At 56.2% G+C, this 21,004-nt stretch overlaps 7 protein-coding genes across 7 annotated transcripts; 2 read left to right on the forward strand and 5 right to left on the reverse strand.

The window, feature by feature from the left end:
• Nucleotides 1-524: 524 nt before the first annotated feature.
• Nucleotides 525-1,304, forward strand: P884DRAFT_310487 (uncharacterized protein). The gene is made up of 2 exons (XM_069445186.1): nucleotides 525-1,019; nucleotides 1,092-1,304. Exons 1-2 carry the CDS (start codon nucleotides 583-585, stop codon nucleotides 1,114-1,116), a joined length of 462 nt encoding a protein of 153 aa, XP_069296258.1. The 5' UTR covers nucleotides 525-582; the 3' UTR covers nucleotides 1,117-1,304.
• Nucleotides 1,124-3,428, reverse strand: P884DRAFT_261585 (CwfJ C-terminus 1-domain-containing protein-like protein). Its single transcript, XM_069441569.1, has 2 exons — nucleotides 3,148-3,428; nucleotides 1,124-3,093 (listed from the first exon to the last, which is right to left on the reverse strand). Exons 1-2 carry the CDS (start codon nucleotides 3,159-3,161, stop codon nucleotides 1,440-1,442), a joined length of 1,668 nt encoding a protein of 555 aa, XP_069296259.1. The 5' UTR covers nucleotides 3,162-3,428; the 3' UTR covers nucleotides 1,124-1,439.
• Nucleotides 3,429-5,818: 2,390 nt separating this feature from the next.
• P884DRAFT_204362 (Rhodanese-like domain-containing protein) lies at nucleotides 5,819-7,172 on the reverse strand (the record flags this gene model as incomplete). Its single annotated transcript, XM_069438571.1, has 2 exons — nucleotides 5,819-6,974; nucleotides 7,039-7,172. The coding sequence occupies 2 exons, from the start codon at nucleotides 7,170-7,172 to the stop codon at nucleotides 5,819-5,821; spliced, it is 1,290 nt and encodes a 429-aa protein (XP_069296260.1).
• A 740-nt stretch (nucleotides 7,173-7,912) lies between these two features.
• Nucleotides 7,913-9,030, reverse strand: P884DRAFT_278875 (uncharacterized protein; the record flags this gene model as incomplete). The annotated part of the gene is made up of 2 exons (XM_069443239.1): nucleotides 7,913-8,165; nucleotides 8,966-9,030. The coding sequence occupies 2 exons, from the start codon at nucleotides 9,028-9,030 to the stop codon at nucleotides 7,913-7,915; spliced, it is 318 nt and encodes a 105-aa protein (XP_069296261.1).
• Nucleotides 9,031-14,244: 5,214 nt separating this feature from the next.
• P884DRAFT_204061 (DNA polymerase phi-domain-containing protein) lies at nucleotides 14,245-17,376 on the forward strand (the record flags this gene model as incomplete). Its single annotated transcript, XM_069438548.1, has 2 exons — nucleotides 14,245-15,286; nucleotides 15,338-17,376. The coding sequence occupies 2 exons, from the start codon at nucleotides 14,245-14,247 to the stop codon at nucleotides 17,374-17,376; spliced, it is 3,081 nt and encodes a 1,026-aa protein (XP_069296262.1).
• A 334-nt stretch (nucleotides 17,377-17,710) lies between these two features.
• P884DRAFT_271047 (nucleophile aminohydrolase) lies at nucleotides 17,711-18,814 on the reverse strand (the record flags this gene model as incomplete). Its single annotated transcript, XM_069442400.1, has 3 exons — nucleotides 17,711-18,331; nucleotides 18,474-18,698; nucleotides 18,812-18,814. The coding sequence occupies 3 exons, from the start codon at nucleotides 18,812-18,814 to the stop codon at nucleotides 17,711-17,713; spliced, it is 849 nt and encodes a 282-aa protein (XP_069296263.1).
• Nucleotides 18,815-19,465: 651 nt separating this feature from the next.
• Nucleotides 19,466-20,733, reverse strand: P884DRAFT_261594 (uncharacterized protein). Its single transcript, XM_069441570.1, has 2 exons — nucleotides 20,683-20,733; nucleotides 19,466-20,601 (listed from the first exon to the last, which is right to left on the reverse strand). Exon 2 carries the CDS (start codon nucleotides 20,580-20,582, stop codon nucleotides 19,635-19,637), a length of 948 nt encoding a protein of 315 aa, XP_069296264.1. The 5' UTR covers nucleotides 20,583-20,601; nucleotides 20,683-20,733; the 3' UTR covers nucleotides 19,466-19,634.
• Nucleotides 20,734-21,004: the final 271 nt, after the last annotated feature.

The raw sequence follows: 21,004 nt of genomic DNA on the forward strand, positions 1-21,004 counted from the left end.
ATGGCGGCGTCCCAGGTGCCGTTTTTGTGTTGCGTATTTCCCCTGCGACGGCGATGGGTGCGCAACGCCGAGAACTCGCACTCGAGTCTCTGGAAATTTTTGGCCGGGGGAGTGGCAGCCGAGCCAAGATAAGTTGATAAGGGAGGGGCGGGTGCAGTTGCCAAGGAACCGCTAGTTATATAACTAACGTTATTTGCATCCAATCGCGGCACCGTCCCTTCATTACTGTAAACGTGCACATGTTGGTATTGGCGATGAATAACCAATTTAGGCAAGTGCGCCACTGCGCAATACTTTATGATTGCAGCAGCACAAATGACAATGGCAAGAGCAGGCCAACATTTGAGATAAAAGCCCGGTACCTTCCCGCAGAAACAAATGACTACAAACTGGCAGTAGTAGTATCGTGTCAGGAAACAACAGAGACCATAGAATTTAAAATGGCGCCTTTCCAGTCACCCCCGAACAAGCCCGACATCTCTCGCACTTACTCCCACATCGATGAATCCAGCCAGTCGATCACCAACTGCACCTTCGTAAAACACATAGCCCAGATAATCTAGAGTTCTTCTTCTGCCCATCATGTCCTTCCGCGAGGCATACGTGCCCCCGGTTCGCCAGTCGGCCCAACAGCAGCAAGCCGCCGGCAACCACGGCGGCAGCCGGACCCCCAGTTTCTCTCAGCAGGAGGGCAGCGCCGTTCCCGCCAACGGTGCAAAGGACAAAGAAGAAGAAGAAGAAGAAGAAGAAGAAGAAGACGACACCCGCATCCTCTACCAGTCCAAAACCAGGCGCACAAACATCGTCAGCCCCTCCCAAGCGGCCGCCAGCCTCAGCCAGCCCCAGGGCCTCCCGTTCCGGCCGCGTGTGAATCCCGGCCGCGCAGCCTACGCCACGCCCGACGAGAAAATCTACTACATCTGCGGGTCTTGCAACCTGCTCTCGGGGTTCAAGTCAAACGACATGTTGCGGTGCCTCAACTGCGGCGGGATGACCATGTTCAAGCCGCGAGTCAAGAAGTATTATCACGTCCTGGCCCGAGGCTTTACTTTTGTTTTTGGGGGAGCAGACGCTGATTCAACTTCACACAGGGTTCTCCAGTACTCGACGAACTAACGAGTGTCTCGCAGATGCGATCCGGCCGGGCGGTTCGCAATTATAGATTATGAATCTTCTTCACACACGTGGTCAAGGAAAGGACAAGCCAGGCTTTCTAGGAGGGTTGCGAGGATGTCTCTGAGCTCCGACGGTCATTTCGAGGCCAATCATGCGGGAAAACCATGCTACCCCTTGTAATCAGAGGCACCTCGCAATGTTCTCGCGATGCTTTCTAATCTCCGTTTTCCATTACGCCATCTGCCGTGAACTCAACACGCCGGTCAACTTCAGCGTTTGCCTGTATGTACAGCCTGCGCGGCTGATCGAGCGCACCTGTGTACTTAGGTGTCCAGGGTAAAGTCCCACTTCTTGAATGCCTTTCTGAATGCTGCCACGTCCGCAGTCTCCTCCTGCTCCGACTGCACCACATCCTGCCAGACCGTGCGATCCTCGAGGCCCAGCAGCTTGGCCATGACCTTGCGCGGGTACTGCAGGTCAAACCGGACGCCCTCGTCGAAGGGTAGCAACAGGCTGTTGCCCACCACCTTAGCGCTGCTGCCGTCTTCGCCGTCCTCCTCGGCCCAGATCCAGACCCTGAAATAATCCCCGGGCACCTCGTCGGCGGTGCCGAAGTCCTTGACGGTGAACTTGCCCAGCTTCATGTCCCCGGCCAGCACCCTGAACCCGGCCTCGACCAAGCCCTTGCTGACCATCTCGGCGGGGACGGGAAGGAACTGCCAATGCACGTGGATGTTGCGCGCCCGGTTGATCTCCCACGTGACGGCGCCCAGCTGGCGCCTCGACGCGTCCGCCACCATGTTCTGCAGCGCGTCGCGGAACCGCGCCATCTCGGCAAAGGTCCTCCTGGCCTCCTGCTCGTCGCTCATGGCCGCGGCGCTGAGCGAGGGGGCGTGCGTGAGCGGCGTGATGATGAAGTGGCCCGGGAACCCGATGCCCTGCTCCCGGAAGGTGTCGGCGGCAGGGAGCGGACCCTTGGCGGTAGCGAGGTACGTGTCCTCCCCGACGCTGCAGACCATGTGGGTGGGCAGGTTGGGGTTGGACAGGCAGAAGAAGCAGCGGTCCGGGCCGGGCGGGGGGGAGCGCTCGCGGCGGCGGTGGTGGTGGTGCCTGCGTCGCCGCTGGTCGTGGTCCTGGTGGCCGTCGGAAAAGCGGCTGAACCCGGCTTGGTCGGCCGTGCGCTTCTTGGGCGCCGGCTTGTAAAAGGGCGTGAGGGTGCTCCCGGCCGGCGGCGTGATGACGGTTTCTCGGTTGAGCGCGAAGGCGTACATGGACTTGGCCTTCGCCGTGTTTGCCCAGGGCGCCAGGGAGATGAAGCGTGTAAGGGCGATGCCCTTGTCCTTGTCTTCCGGGGCGGCGTCGGGGAAGAAGGGCTCGCGCTCAAAGGCGAAATTACCAGGCGACATGGAAAAGTGATATCTGGGTTTCAGGGCGTCGCAAAGTTCGGCGATTGTCTGGCTGGAAGGTGCCGCGTCCGGGCCGATCTGCAGTTCCTTCGCCTTGGAGCTGTTCTTCCAGACCTCGGCGGGCCACATGGTAGTGAGGAGTATGTCGGCGTCGTTAGCTCCTCGGAGCGCCTTCGCGTCTCCTTCGGTGTGGATTGGATCATGTTGCTCCTTGGAAACCCCGGCCACGATGTTGAGGTCAAGCATGCCGCCCAGGGTCACGATGCGGACCCCCTCGGAAGTCTTGGTAACGCTGCGCTTCCCAAGATAGTAAAGGTTGGGGGCGATGTCTTCATCTTTCTCGATTCGCTCGATGACGGACGCAGGCAAGGGAACGGTGCCGACTGTAAAATAGGTCGGACACGGAATCTCGATCCGCCCGGCAAGTAGGTCAGCAATCTGGTCGTCATCTTGCCCCGCACCAAATAGGTTTCCTGTCACTATTGCGAAGCTAAATATGTTTTTGGCGTGCAATGTTGCGAGCTTCCCGAATGCTGACCGAAGTTGGCCGTCGACGCTGCCGAATACGAAGCTGATCTGGTCAGTGTCTGTTATGTCGCTGAAGGTCATGGTGCGTTTGACTGACATCTTGGCAGCCATGGTGTGTGCAAAAGACTTAATAACGATGCCCGGCTACCGAGGGATGAGAGAGGAAGTTGAAATTGTCCGGGAGGCAGAGAGTGAGGTTGACCTCATCCCGCGTAGGCATTGGGTGGGCCGGATTTCAAGGGTGGATTGGGCTCCTATATTTTTAAAATATCAGACGAAATGAATTGAAGCTCTTGAGAAAGGGAACACGTTTTTATATGAGTCGATGTGGCGTCGTGTTTGAGGTTGAACTCATTCTCTAAAGTTGGCTCAAATCTGGAAATGAACGAGAGCGCGACGCAATGATGCAGGACGCTGAGCGTACTATTGCTTATCTTATCGCCCCCCTCGCTTTGTAAATGCTATCTGTGTGTAGTTAATCCGTATATACGGAGTATTGCATATACCACTACGCTACTGCAATAATAATGGCTGTAATCACGTGGACATTTGGCCTTTGGGCTAACTGAAAGCCGGAATGATTTCTTAAGTATGGCCTCATTTGTCTCTAGTTGATGCCAAGGTCATTCCCTGTTGTTCTCAAAGCGGAGCGGTTGGACACGGGCTTTCGGCCATGTCGGGCCATGGCGCCGGGGCGGAGTGGGTCACTCCCGCGGGTACAGCGGCCAGTCTGCCCCACCTCTCCGGGCCGAGCTCCGAAACCATCGGGGTTTTAGCTGCGTGTAAGTCGAGGCCCACAATAAACTCCCATCCCCAAATCCGAAGCATCAGATGCAAAGCTAAATCATTCCTAGTGTAGCTATGCTCCAAGTGTACGGAATAAGCATTCTTTTTCCGATTTCTCTGAAATAGTCCCTAACCCCCCCGACTCACGCCCAGACAGGCATGCGCACAAAATGTTCTTTTATTTTTTATGCCAGTCCTGGAGACTCGGAGGGGGAAAAGCAGACCTCGCGCTCATTAAGACCAGCACCTCCATATACCGCTGTTTCTCTCTTGCCCATGAGGCTAACCTATTCCACACAGGACGCAATGACCGTCTAGCCAGCATGAACGGACCCAGGTCTTATCGGCACCTATAAATTACTATGCCCAAGTAAGTCCAAGTAGGGGGCGGGGTTGGGGAGAAAAATCAGCAAAACGTCCGTCTCCAATGCTACCATTTTCCCGCTGCTCTGCAGATAAGGTCCGAGGGATGAGTCACAACTGCCATGCAGGAGAAGGGGGTAAAGGAGCAAAAAATTGGGCTCGGTGTTGTAAAAGAGCTCCGACAGGGAGTGTCGACGCCATCACCATGCGATAAAAGCAGTAAATAAATGAAGTAGTTTTGGATTTTTTTTCTTCCTTTTTTGATTCAGTTTTGTGTCTCGCTACTCGAAGTGACGGTAAGCTACAGAGTGTTATTGGCTTTCTCCAGCCAAAACTTTCCCATGTAGAAGATACAAAGAAGGGCCGTAGAACCAAACTGCCAGCAAAATACTGCTCAAGGGAAAGAGCAAAAACATGAAAGACCTCCCTCAGGCCCCCGCAACCTTGATAGGAAGCGGGGTTGAACAGGGCAGACAGATGGGTGAAGATGATGGGAAGCATAAGTCCTTATGTCGTGGGCAGCGCCCTTCAGAACGGTCTCGTCCCAACGCCATAGAAGCCCCTCCCCTTCTCTCCTTCCTCTCCACTGCCACCATCTCTCCCCCATCCCCGTTGAGTGTTTCGGGTGGAAGAGCGAACCACCGAACCCTGTTATCTTCCCTGCGACACAAAAATCTTCCATGCGCTGTTTCCATGCACAACTGGTAATTTAGTTCTCGCTTCCCCCCCTTTTCTCTGCGGTAAAACCATGCAAACCACCACACGAGTGCAATCGTGAACTGCGCATTCTGGTCCACCACGTCTCCATTTTTATGTTCCGGGGAAATGAGGTCGTGATAACTCGAACAAAGGAAGTTCGTGTTGGGCTCAGTGTATGTCGGACCGAGCTGGAAGATGTGATCTGGTGATGTATTCGTACAATCATATGAGATGATGAGAAAAGGCCACGTCTGGGCAGGTGGCTGCGATCGTCGACGGCTCTCGAGGGGACTTTGCGGCGGAGAAAAAAGGAGTCCAGGAGCGGTCATCAGCGTGATCGCTGGGGGGTATTAGAAAAATACTAGCCAGTCTCGTGCCGCGGCGGGACCGGTAAATGGCATGACACCGGGCAGCCGAGTTGCCTATATCTCGGGCCCCCATGGGTCGTGAAGACATCTGCCGCATACTCAAAGAAGATGCGATGCAATGGTGAATGATGCCGACGCAATGACAATGCCGGATGATGAAAGAAACCAGGCTGCCGAGCCCGAGGATGCCGGATCCAGGGCCTGATGATGCCCGGATAAATGCCACGCTATGCCAACAAGGTCTAATGCCGCAGAAAGGAAAAAAAAAAGGAATGCTCTCTGGGTCTCTGGGTTGCCGGCGATTGTTAGATGATCACTCCTTCCGCCGACAAACCGGCCGGGAGTCCCAGTGGGGTTGAGCCAAAGGCATGAAAGAGAAGTCGAACAATGACAAAGGAAATGATCAGCGGTGGTAGGATGGTAGAGTTGTGTTCAGAGTGTGCCGCCAGCAGACAAGATTGCCGGTTGCCGATCCATAAGGTACCCCTCCCCCCTCTGCGTCGAAGCAAAAAAAAAAAAAAAGGGGGGGGGGCTTGCTCGACGACGAAGCTGTTAATAGGACGCCATTCTCCTGGCTGGTCCTCGCTCGACAGCGAGTGTTGGGGAGCCACCGAACATCCTGGATATGTCACGATCGCGAGGGTTGGCACGACCGGGAGCAGTGGGAGAATCCTGCAATCCTGGATCTTGTTGGCCGAAAGCGTAGGTTTGCGCACGTCCCAGGCCCCTGCGGTTCTGACGCAGGCGATTCATCTCCCGCTCGCAGGTATTAACGTGCTCGGCAGCATTCATCTCGACGTAGGCCTGAGGGTAGCAACGGTCCCGATGCTCGGCAAAGAAGGCGCTGTAGCCGCCATCCAGGATATAGATCTGGGGGTAGTACAGTTTGGGATATTGGGCGGCGTTCTCGTTCCGGTCTCTTGCACGGAGATGACGGGCCATGATCGGAGCACGGTGTGCGGAGTATTCGCAGTGAAAGATCAGGAGAGTACGGCCTTCCATGGGGTTATCGACCAACTGGCTGGCCAGCAACTCCTTGTCGTTGTAGTTGATGGCGCCATCGATGTGGCCCCCTTCGTATTCGTACTCGAACCGGCAGTCGATGATCATCTTGTGGTCGAACTTGTCGCTATATTTCCCGTCGAGCACGTCAATCATGGTCTCGCGCGTGATGCGCGGGATGTTGTCACACTCGTCCTCGGGAAAAAAGTGCGGGAGGACCAGTTCGTTCTGTTCCTCCAAGTCCATGACCGACTGCAGTGCCGTGGAAGCCAAGGCCGGGCCCTCATTTTTTGACCCAACCACATCCTCGGCGTTTTCGAACATGCTCAATGAGCGTCGATACTGCTGCTTGCGCGGACGTAGGAACGGATTCGCCGATCTGCGTCCGTGGCCGGTAATGGGTGACCCATTCCGAACGCCGTTCATACTGTTGAGGCTGTTAAAGTGCGCTTTGGGGCGGGTGGCGGCCATGGAAGCACACGGGCTGTTGGCGCTCTTGGAGCGCCGGTCCTGTGGTGGAGAATCCTCGAAGCACTCGCTCGATGACGGGGATGAAGAAGGGGAAGAATCGAAATTCCCATCACCCCCGGCCTCGAACCGGAACGGTGCGGGCTGACCTTTGCCCTGTGTGCGGACAGCCGTGCCGATCGCGGTGTACCCTTTGGATCGAGTGAGAGATGGCCGCCTGAGACCGATCCTTCTCCGTCTGCAAGATACGTGTTAGTAGGTACGGGACCTCGCGCCATCGTTTCGAACTTGGGAAGGCTTACTCGGCCACGATAGGCTTCGAAGGCTGCAGCGAGCCGGGTGTTTCCATCATCACATCGTCGGAGCCCGGGGTCGGCGAAGGAAGGTCATCATGTGCCACAAATGGAGTCTTGTGAGGCAGCGGGGACATGTCCATCATATCCGTGCAGCCGGGAGACGAAGCCGGGAGAGGCGGCGTAGTCACATAGCCTGCACGCCCCGACTTGTCAGTCCCACAGCCCGTTTGTGTGTTCTCATTCTGTTCCCCCAGCTTACCACGGCTCTCGAGTGCGTCCATCATGGCGGCCGTCGTGAAGAGGGCACGGCGCGGGGTCGGGAACATGGGGCTGCTGCGTGGAATTGGCGACCGTGTAAGCCATAGTGCGAACAGACATCTCGGGCAGGAGGGAAAGGCACCAACCTGGCATCGTTGAGGTTGAAGTTTTGTGACAAATCAGCCGCCAGAGATGTCCCTGGAGAGGAGCCCGGAGCACCTTTCCCATTGTTAAAGTATTCCTGTTTCGGGAGCTGGAAAGTAAACTGGTTCCTGCCCAGCGGACTGGGCACTAAGTGCGGACCGAACATGTTGGACTGCCCGAAGGAGGAGGGCGGCGCCGGCCGCATTGCAGCCAGCGGCGAGGACGTCTCCATGGTGGTACAGGATAAGGGTGCATGCACAGATGCGGCTGTGTGTTCCTGTCTCTTGGACAACCTATGTCGTGGTAGTTGAGGTCAAGAGGATCCGGAGTAGCAAACGCTGGAGGAAGATGCCATGCAACAACATGCAGGGGGGTTTGTCTTGACAAGGTGCGTCGAAGGGAGTTGGAGATGTTGGTCGATTTGGAGAAGCACTGCACTGGATGCAGCAGCACCGTAATCCCAGAGATGCAGTCGACTTCAATCGGCGACGACCACCTCGGTTGCACCTGTTGAGAGGTGTTCGGGAGCAAAAGTGTCAACGTTGCTGGATCCGAACTTCAGTTTTCTCTCGTCGTCCGGTGCAACGCGGGCGGTCTGCGGACCCGGGGCTGGCAGAACCAGGGAGGGTGGAAGCTTGCGAGTTATAGCGGGGGTCCCGCTTTTCAGCGCAGGCCGGGAGGTTTCGTAGGGGTACGAATGCAGAGGGTTTGCTGGGGGATTCGAAGGGAGACTGTTTGCTGCACGAATTCCTCAGACGGCAGAAAGAGAAAGAAAGGGATTGGAATAAAGAAACAGAAGCTTGGAAAGTGGTAGTCCGTCCTCGGACGGACGGGTGCACGTCGAACTGAAAGTTTCTGGGTAAAGTGCAGGGCGGGCGCTTCACCTGGAAATCAGCAAAACCGGGCAGCTTCCTGCAGCAAGTCTTCGAATTTCCAGCTTGCCCCAGGTCTGCAGGTGATATCGGCGCCGAGTGCACGGCACACGGCCAGGCTGCTTACCGAATCAAAAGTTTGCTGCTTGACGGACTTGCAGTTGAGGAACCGAAGCTCACAATTACCGGGAGGGAACCTCTTAAGAAAAGGATTTTACTCTTCCCGGCGTGGGTGCACAGCATCGACAGGGAAGCCCGATCAAGCAGTTGGTTTTCTCGCGTGTTGTCAGGGGCGATTCGCCGGGTTACGCTGGTTGTTGCGGTTACTGCGCAAGGTACCTGGCGACACGGCCCTTCAGCAGCGGGACCCCTGTCGTGGAGCTCTGGGAGCTTGTGGAGCGGGAGCTCCTTCCCTGGAGGCAGCTCTTACGGCACGGCGCTTGGGAGTGACATGTGTCCTGCGCGGCACAAATCGGAGTAGTTAACACCATTCCCTCTGTGGAACAGTGGAACACACGGCAGGGAGAAGTACCCTCCAACACGGGGAACCGCCGCAGATGTACTGCACAGCACTCCATGCTTTCATACATGGTAAGAAGCATTGTCGCCAGAAACTAACTGTTGGGGCCTACACTCAAGGTTTTGCCGTATGCATGCACTCGCGCCTCGTGGCCGCAGCTGCGACGAACACCCTGGGCTCGTTGTCTGGCGCAGCCAGCGTCATGGCGTTCCCTCTTGGCGCGGTCTCCGTGGGTGAGCGAAGTAGATGCCGGGCAAAGCAAGAAACATACCTATCCGAATTCTTGCTTCCTGCCCGACGCTTCGTCCCCACTCTATTTGATCACGAAGTCGTCCCACGTCGAGCTTCAAACCGGCCGCTCATTCAGGCCAGCCCGTGCAGAGTGGCTGCTTTGCGGACCGCACATACTGGAAACATGGGGAAAAGGGCTGATCGGGCGGTTGGACCTCTCCGGACGCCGAACAGACTGTATTCCGCAGCCCCCCTTCCCATGTCAGCAGCGCCTCTCTCAAGTGCCTGTTTCAGGACGGCTCGGCACCGAAATGCGGTCTCCGGGCGGTCTTAAAGATGACACCAGCAGAGCTCACCAGATCAGGTTTTTGCTGCGTCCGTCCAGTTCACTTCAGGTACGGCACTCGCATCTGCTTTGAAGGTGGCTGAGAGAGAGTTGACTTGACCAACCCAAAGCAACTGCTTGAACGCGGTACGGAGTAGTAGCTACTTTGTAGACTGGAAGGCAAGAAGATATCTATCTACACAGTACGCTAGCGGTAGGTCATGTAATCCCTTGGGCGACTGAAACTTTGCGAGCCAACACTGCCGTTCAATGTCGGGCAGCACAGACACTTGCAAGGAGCCGGGCTCATCAGCCCGCAGCGGAACTGCTTCAGAAGCCTCTCCTGTCCGCTCAAAGCGTTTCCATGGTGTTGCAGTGCACTGTGCAGGTACTGTACTGTACTTCTCTCGTGAAGCTGGTTTCCGAATTCCCTTTCACGATCTGCAGAGTTGGACCGCGGCTTTTCATGGAGGTTTCTGTCGAGTCTGTTGCGTCATCACTACTCCATACAGCAATCCGAGCAACTCACGTCACAAGGTCTGGAAGCAAAGGCGTCAGGAAAGGCCTTGCCAAACTGGGGCGCAAGTTGGGCTCCCAGCAACGGTTGAATCGATCGACCGGGGCCCCTGTCTGTCCCGCTCCTTGGCTGGTCCGGGCAATGGCGACTCGCCGAACTCTCGAGTTGTGGAACTCAAGGGGCCGATTGGCTGGTTCTGATTTGCTGCGAGCCTTTCTCGCAACCGCAGGTTACGAAGCAATCCATTCGCGCACTACCGACTTACAAGTAAGGTACGCAGATAACGTGTTAGATCGTTCGCCGTCCGGCAAAATAAGCGAAGAACTTGCATACATGTACGGTAGTTGTCCGTTTCCGTCATTACACTAGACCTGGAAAACTGTTCCATGTCATCCCGCTCCCGCATCGGACAATTTGCCCGCGGCCATCAAGACCTGGATAAAAGTAACGTTAAGCCTAACTTCGTAAAACAAGCGTACACCTTTGATTCCTCCAAAAGATCCTGAGACAGAACTCGCCTCAATGGATTCTTCTCCACGCGAAAGTTGAGGCTGAAAATAGCATTACGGTTGCCTGGTTGGGGGTTGCCGAATCCCTCAGCTTTCCTGCGGTCCCAATCTGGCAAGCCGTCGTCACCTTGCCTGGCAGGGCTGCGGCGGCCACCCCATGCTTCGAGCCGGCGCGATGTTCCAAGGCTGAGCAAGATCGCCGATAGCGCCCCCGACCCCCTCGTCATTCTCGACCAACCTGATTCGTTGTGTCGTTACAAGGGACAAGAAGAACAAAGAATGTTTCTGGAGAAAACTGGCGTGGACAACCGGGCGACGTCCATAACTTGGCGTATGACGAAAGTCTTTGTTTACGTTCCCCACGACCAAGTTGCCCTTTGTTGTCGCCTTTGGCGAGCCCCGTCGGCTGATCAGCGCTGGACGCACAGAAGCGCAAATGGTTGCCCAATGACTTGCATGACCCCGGCGAGAGCGGCAGCAAACACCGAATACTCGTCCAATCGTGATCCAAAGTCGAGCTTTCGGTGCCGGCTCCACGGCGCCAATGCAGCCGAGTTCAGCTGCCAGGCGCCCACGCTTACCACGCTTCCCATGCTTCCCATGCTTGGGGTTAGTTACGTTTCCAGCTCACATCAGCCACGCACGAAAGACTCCCAGACAATGGGTCCTCCATCCCTCCGCATCCGAATGTGGATTGGCTTGGTTTTTGGCGAGAGTCCACTCGCGCGCCTCTGGTTTGCCAGGTCATGCATGGCAAGGGCATGTTTGAGAAGCTGCATCAGAAGGCGCAGAATGTTGTGCACAATGCACAGGCGTGGCAGAGCAGCAGGGGAATCTGCCGCGTCCGGAGACCTGATTGACGCATTGGCACATCTTACAGGGCGCTTGACAGAATCCCCTTCCTCCGCATGCGGTGGTGGTGGTTGGCGCGGGGTAGAACGAAAGTAAACAAACCAGACGCGAGCTTTGGGACCAGATAAACAGCCTCCGTGCTCCCCGTTCCGCGGGGTAGCTGGGCTCGAGACGCGGTGTCACCTGACGAGAGCCGGCAAGGGTTGCCAACTTGGGTGCTTCCCCAGACTGATGATAATTTCACAGCCACGCGGCTGGCGTTGCATGGAAGCTGTCACACACACCTTACTTTACAAGTGTTGACAAGGTTCATAAATGCGATATACAAGCTTTCACTTATTAGCTGGTGTTTGGTTCGACGTGGTATGATGATTGCGCTCGCCAAGCCCTCTCAGCAGTCGATTTCTATGCATCAGGTCTTATAAGATTTCGAGGTCGAGATGCGTCCCCAAATTCGATGGAATTCCGACACCACCCGAAAATGACAGGACAGGATGACTCTGTGGATCCCTCTCAGCTTTGCCAGCGGGAGCTCGTCGACGCCGCGAGCAGGCTGAATTGCTGATTTGGTGCTGTCGAGATGTCGAGAATTGTTGCGAAAAGTTCTGCCCTGCCACGGCATCCCTCCTGGGCTTATCTTTGTCAACCTCTTTTGGAGGCCGCTCCCGGCACTTAGGATACGCGAGCGAGAATACCTAGTGTATAGTACGTGGACTTGATCTTCTTATGCATGATGTGGGTGGAATGTTCGGCAAGGTGGACCAAGCCCACTCGCTCACCGAACCCCACCGAGATTATGCGGACTATTCAGCTTCTAACTCTGCGTTTTCGAGGAAGCCGTTCGCCCCATTCTCAGTGCACCACGGATATGGATGCATTGTGGTTTGGTGATTGTAGGAATCGTGAGCGGATTTCTGGGGCCGTTGACAAAAACTGAAAGGTACGGAGTACAACTCGACGACATCTCTCCACTTCTCACCATGCCCTTTCCTCAACCAGGCACTTGGTGCCTTAGTCGAATCATGAGCTCCTCAGCTGACAATCCCGTTCCAGATTTTGTTTAGACGAACTGCAAGACCAAACGGACTACTCGAGAAAGCTTCAAGCGACCAAGTCACTCAAGCTCGCATGAATCTCTGGCGCTCGTCACGTTGTTCCGGACAGGCAACCGCGGCAACGGATCGTAAATGTCCCCACAAAGTTTTGTCTCTTGGCTTCGACCAATGGATCGAATGGACCCCTTGAACCCCGAGTGCAAATGCAGTGCGCTAGCGTAGTCGAGACAACCGCACGGGACTTTAGGGCTGCTGCAAGGTACAACGTGTCCGGGGTTTCCACTTGGGTCTCCAGCAGACTTGAATGTTTTCGGCTGCGCCGGCGAGAATTCGACGGGGAAAAAGACAAACAAATGAGGATCTTTTCCTCTGAAAGAGAGAAGACGTTCGGCGCGAGAGGGCGGTGAGCTCTTCGGCGAACAAGGGGAGGATGCGGGCGGGCACAGTTCGGAACTGGAAATCTAAGCGGTGTTGTCTAGGAGACTGGCTGGTCTGTGTACGAGGAAAAAAAAAACCCTTGGGTGGAAGGGGGTTTTTAAAGCCAAGCTTAACATTGGGTAACGTTGCGAACCATGTCATCTGGCTGCCACTGTAACGACAACAGGGTATTCGGTCGGTTGCTGTGGTATCCAGCAAGAGCTCGGTGTTCATCTTGGTTCGCTCCTCAAACATTCCTTGTCAGGGGATCGGGCGAGGTCGCGAGGGTATGTAACTCTCGGATGAGACTGAGTTGTCTCTTCCAAGTATTGTGACGGCCCAAATACCTCTAAGGAAACTTCGGAAGTGAGCATTGCAGCCACTTATAACTATTCCCGATGCAATGAATCCGACGTTCCCACCACCGGTGGATTCGCAAAGAGAGTTTTTTTTTTTTCCCTTGGGCTGGAGACGAAAAGTTACACTAGGCAGGAACAAGTTCAAGGTCCACGGCCAGGGGCGGCTGCTTGTATCGATGCCAAGTAGATGAAATCGCCATGGGAATGTTGACCACTGAGAGTCAACAACGCCGCCTTCCCTGGACTGTCAGAGGCAGCTCTTGCACTAATGCCCTGACCAGGAGCTACGGAGGCGTTGACGGCAAAGTCGGGATCGACTTTGAGCCATGCGTACGTTTGTACGGATGTCGCTACCAAAAGAACTGGCTCACCGCCAAATTTGACCGGCAGAATGAAACCGCTAAAAGCAACATAAAGTACAGTGGGTCAGAGCACTATAGCCACTAAAGCCTAGGCACTATGGCCGATTGTTAGTGAAGATGCCTTCTAAAACTTTAGCGACCTTCCATGGTCCGTGCAGAAAGGCGGTGAGCCAGTTCTTTTGGTAGCGACATCCGTACGGATGATTCATATGAACAACCCCCCCCCCCCCCCCGAGGGCCCCAAGTGCATAGTTGTTAGCGAGGACAAGAGAAAATCCCCGATCGAGGTTTGCGAGAACCAATGCCTCGCGTGCATAACGTTGCTCTTGAAGAAGGTGTATTTCTCTCAAGAGTCCGCTTCCGAGTCCCTGCTAGGATGGATAGTACTCGCAACCAGAGAGGAAGATGCCGAAGAACGCTTATTTTTGCGCAGGGATCCAAGCAGTTGAGTCGCTTCGTTCTTCTTTCTATGATCGGATCTGGAAGCATTCTATGGCCCACCTTGCTAATGCGGAAAGCGAGGTGTTGCCTGCTTCAAGATGTGCAGCAATCGGGGGTACCTTGCAGCGCCACGCGCCCGAACTGCCCCGCCCCCGTTTACACAGTAGTGTACGCTCCGTAGCGTTATCCGTGAACGAACGAAAAGCGGTCAAAGGTGGCAGAAAGATTGGCCCCGCTAAAAACTTGGGTCGAGAGTACGTCGGCCACGTTCAGAAGCGCCTGGGAAAGTCCACTGCCAGTTTCGCTGCCAGTGCCAACCTCACGTTCAGTCAGTCCCTGTAACGCACAATATGGGCAACAAGCGGAAGCGCATGGCCAAGGAGGCCAGCTCGGACAACCTACCCTCACAGAAACGGTCGAAGAAAGACGCGGCGGCGATCAATGGCTCTGCGAAGTCCAGGTCGTCCAAGACTCTCGACAAGTCCCCCTTCACCGAGCACCCCACTGTCGACGAGCGCAAGAGGGAGCTCGAGCTGTACGAAAAGCTAGGGAGCGAGGATGTCAATGATCGTGTCGAGGCCGCCGACGTAATCATATCTGGCCTCCTCGGCGGCGACTGCGTTCCCGAGCCCGTCCTCCTGCGCCACCTCGAGAAGCGGCTGTTTCGTGGTCTCGCCAGTGGGAGGAATGCCTCAAGACTCGGCTTCAGCCTGGTATTGACCGAAATTCTGGGCCAATTGTTTGGGGACAAGGATTTGGCGAGCTCCAAGTATCCGGGCTTGACCTTCGACAGAGTGTTGGGCATCTTGCTGGAGAAGACGCAACCAGTGGGCAGTGTCCCAGGCCAGGAGGAAAGACAGCACTATTTTGGGCAACTCTTTGGCATCGAGTGCTTCGTGCGCTCCGGTATTCTCTCCGACAAGACCAGGTGGCTTTCGATCCTGGATCTTATCCTGAAGCTCTCGTCGAAGAAGAGCTGGTTAAGGTCGCAGTGTGGATATGTCATCGTGCAGGCGATGTCGCAGTTGAACCAGGAGCTGGCCGAAACCACCCTCGAAAAGCTTTCTGACGAAGGGTTCGCAAAGACGCCAGAGGGCGTGGGCATCTGGTTAGCGGCTCTTGACCGGTTTCCCGATATGAAGGTCCCGTCTCAGCCATGGCGACACCCTTTGGCAGCTACATCCTTTACAGCTCTGCCCGCGGCTCTGAAGGACAGCGGGAAGGAGACATCATCCGACGAAAAAGGCAACAAGAAGCCGAAGCAGGGCACCTGGACTGCCCAGCTTCATTTTGTCTGGGATCTGATCCTCGCGTACTTTGTCAAACTCGGTTCACAACCAAACAATGACGCTGCCGATCAATTCAAACAGTTCTGGAATCGCGTCGTCGACGGTAAGTTTCGCGATGCTTTCCGTTTCACAGCCCGTAGCTGATGACATGCAGAGAGCTTCTTCTCCAAGAGCGCCTCGGACAGCCAGAAGTTTTCGGGGTTCATGATATTCCAGAAGATGCTCGAGGGCGGAGCCGATACGTCTTTCATTCCCTCAAACATCTTCAGCAAGAACTTCATGGTCTCCCTCATGAACCAGGCGGCCAAGGAGGACCGTTATCTTCACCGCGCAGCTATAAAAGCGCTCAAGGGCATGGAGGCCGTGGTCGAGAAGGCTCCCCATCTCCTTCCCGCCGTTCTCAAAGAGCTTCTTGGGAAACAAGGGGCGTACAACTTCGATCAGCGCACCAACACCAAGACCGTGGACAAGCTGCTGCAACACACAACACCCACTACGGTCAAATCCGTTCTCAAAATTATACGGTTAAAAGATCCGTCAAAGAGCGGTCTTGATGAGTCCAAATACTACCAGGCTCTTGGAGCGTATCTGTTCAGACTGGCCAGCGTCCCTTCGGAGGACCCGGATGTTGACACCTCGGGCAAGTCGGTGCCTGGCTTAGCAATCCGCGCCCTGACCGATCTGGCCTATTCAAACAAATCCGTACCCGACAGCGTCAGAGAGTCTCTACGGTCAAGGGCGACCTCAGCGTTTGCCAAGCTCGTCAGGAGACCCGAGGATTTCGGACACCTTTGCAATGCCGTCCTGTCTATCGATGCCGATGTCGATTCAGACGACGATGTCGCTACATCGGCGCTCTCTGGCGCATATGAAAGGCTCAAGGATCTTCTTGATCCTTCCAAGAGCAACGATCGCACAAGGGCACCTCGGCAAGCATTAGCACTCCTCCATGCCGTGGCAATTCTGCAGTTCTACAACCAGGACCCTGACGTGATCGATCTGTTTGAGGAACTTGGCGAATGTTACGATAAACTCGAAGGCCACGACCAGAACTCGAGCGAGGGCGTTTCGGAGTACCTAGTCGAGATTCTCTTGGCCATGGTTGCCAGACCGTCCTCGCTCATGCGGCAAGTCTCGCAGCAGGTCTTCGAAGCGTTCACCGGCTACATGACGAAGGACGCGCTCAAACTCCTTCTCGATCCTCTGGCCGTCGAGGAGAGCGCCAAGGGACAGCAGGCCCTGTTCAGTACCGAGGACGAGGACATGATGGATGCCGAGGCGGCTGATGGCGAGGGCGATGAGGAGCAGATCGACTCTGACGTGGAGATTGTCGACCTGGAAGATGCCGGCTCTGAAGTGCCCGATGTCAGCGATGATGGTTCAAGCGACGCAGAAGACAAGGAGGACGCGGACGCCGAGGACAAGGACCAGGAAGCCCTGGACGCTCTCGATGACGCCCTTGCCGAGGTCCTGGGCACCCACCGGCTCGACAAGGACCACGAGGCCGAGTCGGGCGAGGAATCAGACATGACGGATTCCGAAATGATGGCCGTCGACGAAAAGCTTGCCGAGATCTTCAAGCAGCGCGCCAAGAAGACGAACAAGAAGAAAGCGAAGAAGGATGCCAAGGACACGGTCGTCAACTTCAAGCACCGCGTCCTGGATCTCCTCGCCATCTACGTCAGGAAGGAGGCGGCAGACCCGAGCGGGTCTCGAGACGTTTGGGACGTCCTGCTTCCGCTGCTCCACCTGATCCGCACGACCACGACCAAGGCTCTGTCCAACAAGGCTTGCGACGTCATCCAGACCTTCTCCAAGAGCCTGAAGAAGGCAAAGGGCGGAAGCCAAGTGGCCAAGATGCCCGGGCTGAGCCTGAAACGCATGGTGTCCCTCTTGGAGCAGCTGCACGAGGAGGCGGCCAAGGACATGTCCCACGCCTTTGCCAGGGCGGTCTCGACGGCCTGCCTGGCCGTCGCATCCATCGCGTGCTCCGAGGAGGGCAGGAAGGAGGAGGTGTTTGCGCTGTACGCGAGGACGCAGCGCAGGTGGTTCGACGGCGAGGTCAGGATTCAGCCGTCCTTCTTTTTGGACTGGCTGAATTGGTGCCAGAGCCATGCGAGCAACGCCGCCGCGGCGGCGGCGGCGGCGGCGACCGCGGCGAAGGAGGAGCAGGACAAGGGCAAGGAGAAGTAAATGTGTTTTCAATAATGTGAACGAGTAGTGACACACACACACAGGGGGAGAGAGAGAATAGACACCTGTACCGAATAATTTCCGTGGACTGCGTACTCTTGATCCGTAGCACAGTTCTCCAACATCTGACTTGGCAAGAATGGAAAGAAACATATGCCATAAATGCTGTCATCACAATAGTTCATTCCGGGGCCTCCTGGCGCCCCTAGTGATTTTTTTTTTTTTTTTCTGCCAGATGGAAAATTAATCTACCTTCCCACCCGCAAATCCTCGCAGCCGCCACTTCCGTATGGTACAATAACGCCATTTCCTCGTTTCATGAACCTCTTCTTTACTACTCCTCCATCTTCTCCTCCTGCGCCTTCTTGGCCAGCCGCTCCGCCTCCTCCCGCAGCGCTTTGGGCACCTCCTGATGCAACCCCTTCGTGGGCCCGTCGGGCCCGCTGATCCACGTCATCTCGAGCTCAAACTCCTTGTCGTCGTCGTGGGCGACGTAAATAATGCGCGCGGCCTCCTTGACCGCCTCCTCGAGCGTCAGGGCGGGCCCGCCGGGCCGGCCGAGATCCAGCTTCTCCAGCTCCGCCTTGGCCGCCTGCCGGCCCTTGCCGGTCGCGGCGCCGTAGTAGCCCCAGTACAGGCCCGAGGGCTCGATCATGTAGAGGAAGGGCCCGCCGTGCGTCTTGCCGGGGACCTTGCCGCCGGCGCCGCACGCCGGCCCGCTGCCGACCTCGCCGTCGACGGGCAGCTCCTCGGGGCTGTCGAAGCCGCCGATGATGGCCGTGATGCCGAAGGGCCGCACCGACTGGTACAGCGTGTAGGCCTGCATGTAGCCGCCCATGCGCGAGGCGAGTTCGGCCGTCGAGATGGGCGTCTTGACGGTGTCGCGCCACGCGCGGGCCTCGTCGCGCGCTCGCTCGACAAAGTGCCGGCCGTCGGGGATCATGCCAGAGTATACCTATAGGGTGCGCGAGGTGAAAAGAGCGGGCAGACGTCAGTGGGGGGTTCACCTGTCCGTAGTAGGTGTGGGTGTGTGTGTGTGTGTAAAAGAGAGAAGGGGAGAGAGAGAAGCGAGAGAGAGAGAGAGAGATCTAACGTACTACTCCTAGGTGCCTGTCGACGGTTGCGATGCGTTTGTTGGCGTTGGGTTTGAGCAGCTTGGATGTGATGATCTTCTCGACGGCCAGCACGATGCCGTCCTTGCACCGGATACCGATCGATGTGCCACCGTTCTCGACCGCCTTTACGGCGTACTCGACTTGGAAATTGCGGCCATCGGGGGAGAAGATGGAGTTTGCGAGGTCGTAACCCGTGCCTATCGACGTCTGTTGGTCGGCTCTGTCAGCTACCGCTACCGCTACCGCTACCGCTGTTGAGGTGAGCCTTTAGTGGGGAACTGCTTGGTTGCAACAAGCAACTGAGAGAACGCAGGGCATACCATTGCGACCCCTAAATGTCTAAATGTGGTAAGTGTAGAAGATCGAGGGGTATTTCGGAGTTCGTAGCGTCAGCAGAGGAGGCAGCGGTGCCCGAGGGTGGTGGAAGTTGGGAAGCGAATGCTCGGGGTTAGAGAGTTGGTTTGGGGTCGGCGAGCTGTTGCCGCAATGAGCTCTCCTCTCTCCTCCATCAGGCAGCCTGGAGCTGCGCGTTGCTTCCCAGCTAGTTAGGTAGCTGAGGCTGGGCTGTGGCTGATAGCCCCGCCCTGTCTTCAGCCTTGGGTGCGCCACAGGTTGGTGGCATGTGGATCCATCTTAATTTACCGATACGGATAAGCCGATAAGCTAAGTTGGCACTCCGTACTCCACATCAGGTAAGCGCTCTCGTTCTACGCCGTCCTCGTAGATCCCACTCCCGGTCTCGATTCAAGGGATAGCTATGTATACGTTGTAATATATATCTTGTGAGCACAGCAATTTGGGAGGTTATCATGCAGAGACCGAACAAATATTTAGACGATTGCTGCAACGCCCCGGAAGTAGTTCCGGTGCTAGTTAAGCTTAGTGAGGGATCCAGCAGTGTGCACTGTAGCAACCCCACTGCCTTAATTGCCCTTTACCTGAAAGGGGGAAAAGACTTGCATTGGAGAGTGTGCGGTTGAGACCCTGTAGTATTTCCGTACTTCAAGTCATATTGTCACGCTAGCAGACATGGGGGAGAAAAAGCATAGTACAACATGCATCCATCCCATAAAACGTGTAGTATTCTGCCGACATAAAGCTCCCCAGCCGTTATAAGAACGAACAACAAAGGGAAGACCGTAATCACAGCATCTCCTCATCCTCCCTCATGGCCATGACGCGCCCATACTGATCAGCCATAGCCGCCTCTCGGGCCCAGTCTACGCCGACACCCAAGTTGGTCGTCTTGTACACGGGATCGGCGTGCGCCGGGTTAAAAGTCGGCATACCCCCAGTGCCGGCTGGGGCAGCAGGCGCGAGCGAATTGGTCTCCTTTGATGGTGGTGACACAGCTTCAGCATACGCCCTACGCGCGGACTCTTCGTACTCACGGCGAGCCAACTCCTCGTATCCCGACGCCATGTACGGCTCCATGTAGTGGTAGGACGCAGTCGCGATCCAGCGGCCGTCACCGGCCTGGATCGGAGTCAGGGGCGTGCCGTCGAGGGACATGACCGTTTCCGGTTCGGTTTCGGACTCGTCTTGCATCATGCCGCAATTTTGCTGGAGCTGCTGGTCGATGAGCTGCTGCTGCTGCCGCTCGAACCGCAGACGCGCGAGAGCCTCCTCCTGTGCGACGGATGTCATGCTCCAGTCAAGGGTTGGGTTGTCGGTGCTGTTGACCGGGGGGCAGGTGCGCCAGAGCTCGATGAGACGGAGTTTCTCTGGTGTGTCGACCCTCTTGAACAACTGGAACTGGGCTGACGAGAGACCGGAGGTGTCTACACTATGCTCCCTTAACACCTGCTCGACGGCTGCGTGCTCGCCCTGGGGCGGCTCGGAAGCGGGCCGTGGTGGCTGGGACTTCTCTTTCGCGGCCTCCTGCCTTGCTATGTGGGCAGAGTGGGTGTAGTGTTGCGAGATGTAAACGATCTTGCGCTCTTTCTGGGCCTCTTGGACCGGCACGGGTGCGGGCGCTGGTGCAGGTGCACGTGCGGGTGCTGGCTGAGACAGAGGGTCTAAGGTGAGATTGCGAGAGAAGAGTGCTACCAGCTCCTCTTGCGGCTGCATCTGTGCGTATACGGCGGCCATGGTTCAGGGTAGAATTAGGCTGCGGCGTACAGTTAGCCTCCCTCTGATCCCCCCAGCTGAAGGGGCAGGACGGCACACCCGGGCCCCAGCAAAACAATACCTTTCAGAAAGCCCGTCGTCGACTCAACGCTCGGATGGCACGATGAAGCTCTGCTCTGTATAGCCCAGCCAGAGATGTTATGTACAGGTGGGGAATGTGGCGGCGGTCAGCAAGGCAGTAATATTAAACCGATATGCTTTGGAGCCTCTGGTCGGGCGGATAACGATGCGCAGCGGGCTGCGAGCAACTTCGTTTTATTGACTATGCTACGTACTGCAGAACGCCGTCACCTTTGCGAGAATGACAGAGGCGAGGGCCGGAGAGCAACGAGGGAAAAAGGAACTGCGGATTCGACTAGCTCGAGGGGTCGGGTGAGATGGCG

The sequence above is a fragment of the Thermothelomyces heterothallicus genome (genome assembly GCF_042370625.1).
Source record: "Thermothelomyces heterothallicus CBS 202.75 unplaced genomic scaffold P884_scaffold_17, whole genome shotgun sequence".
Taxonomy (NCBI): Eukaryota; Fungi; Ascomycota; class Sordariomycetes; order Sordariales; family Chaetomiaceae; genus Thermothelomyces; species Thermothelomyces heterothallicus.

What these genes read in the sequence shown, in the direction of transcription:
- P884DRAFT_310487 (XM_069445186.1), top strand. Translation starts at nt 583, where the DNA reads ATGTCCTTCCGCGAGGCATACGTGCCCCCGGTTCGCCAGTCGGCCCAA. An exon ending in TTCAAGCCGCGAGTCAAGAA is followed by an intron (nt 1,020 to 1,091) that starts GTATTATCACGT and finishes AACTTCACACAG; the next exon opens with GGTTCTCCAGTACTCGACGA.
- P884DRAFT_261594 (XM_069441570.1), bottom strand. Translation starts at nt 20,582, where the DNA reads ATGGCCGCCGTATACGCACAGATGCAGCCGCAAGAGGAGCTGGTAGCA.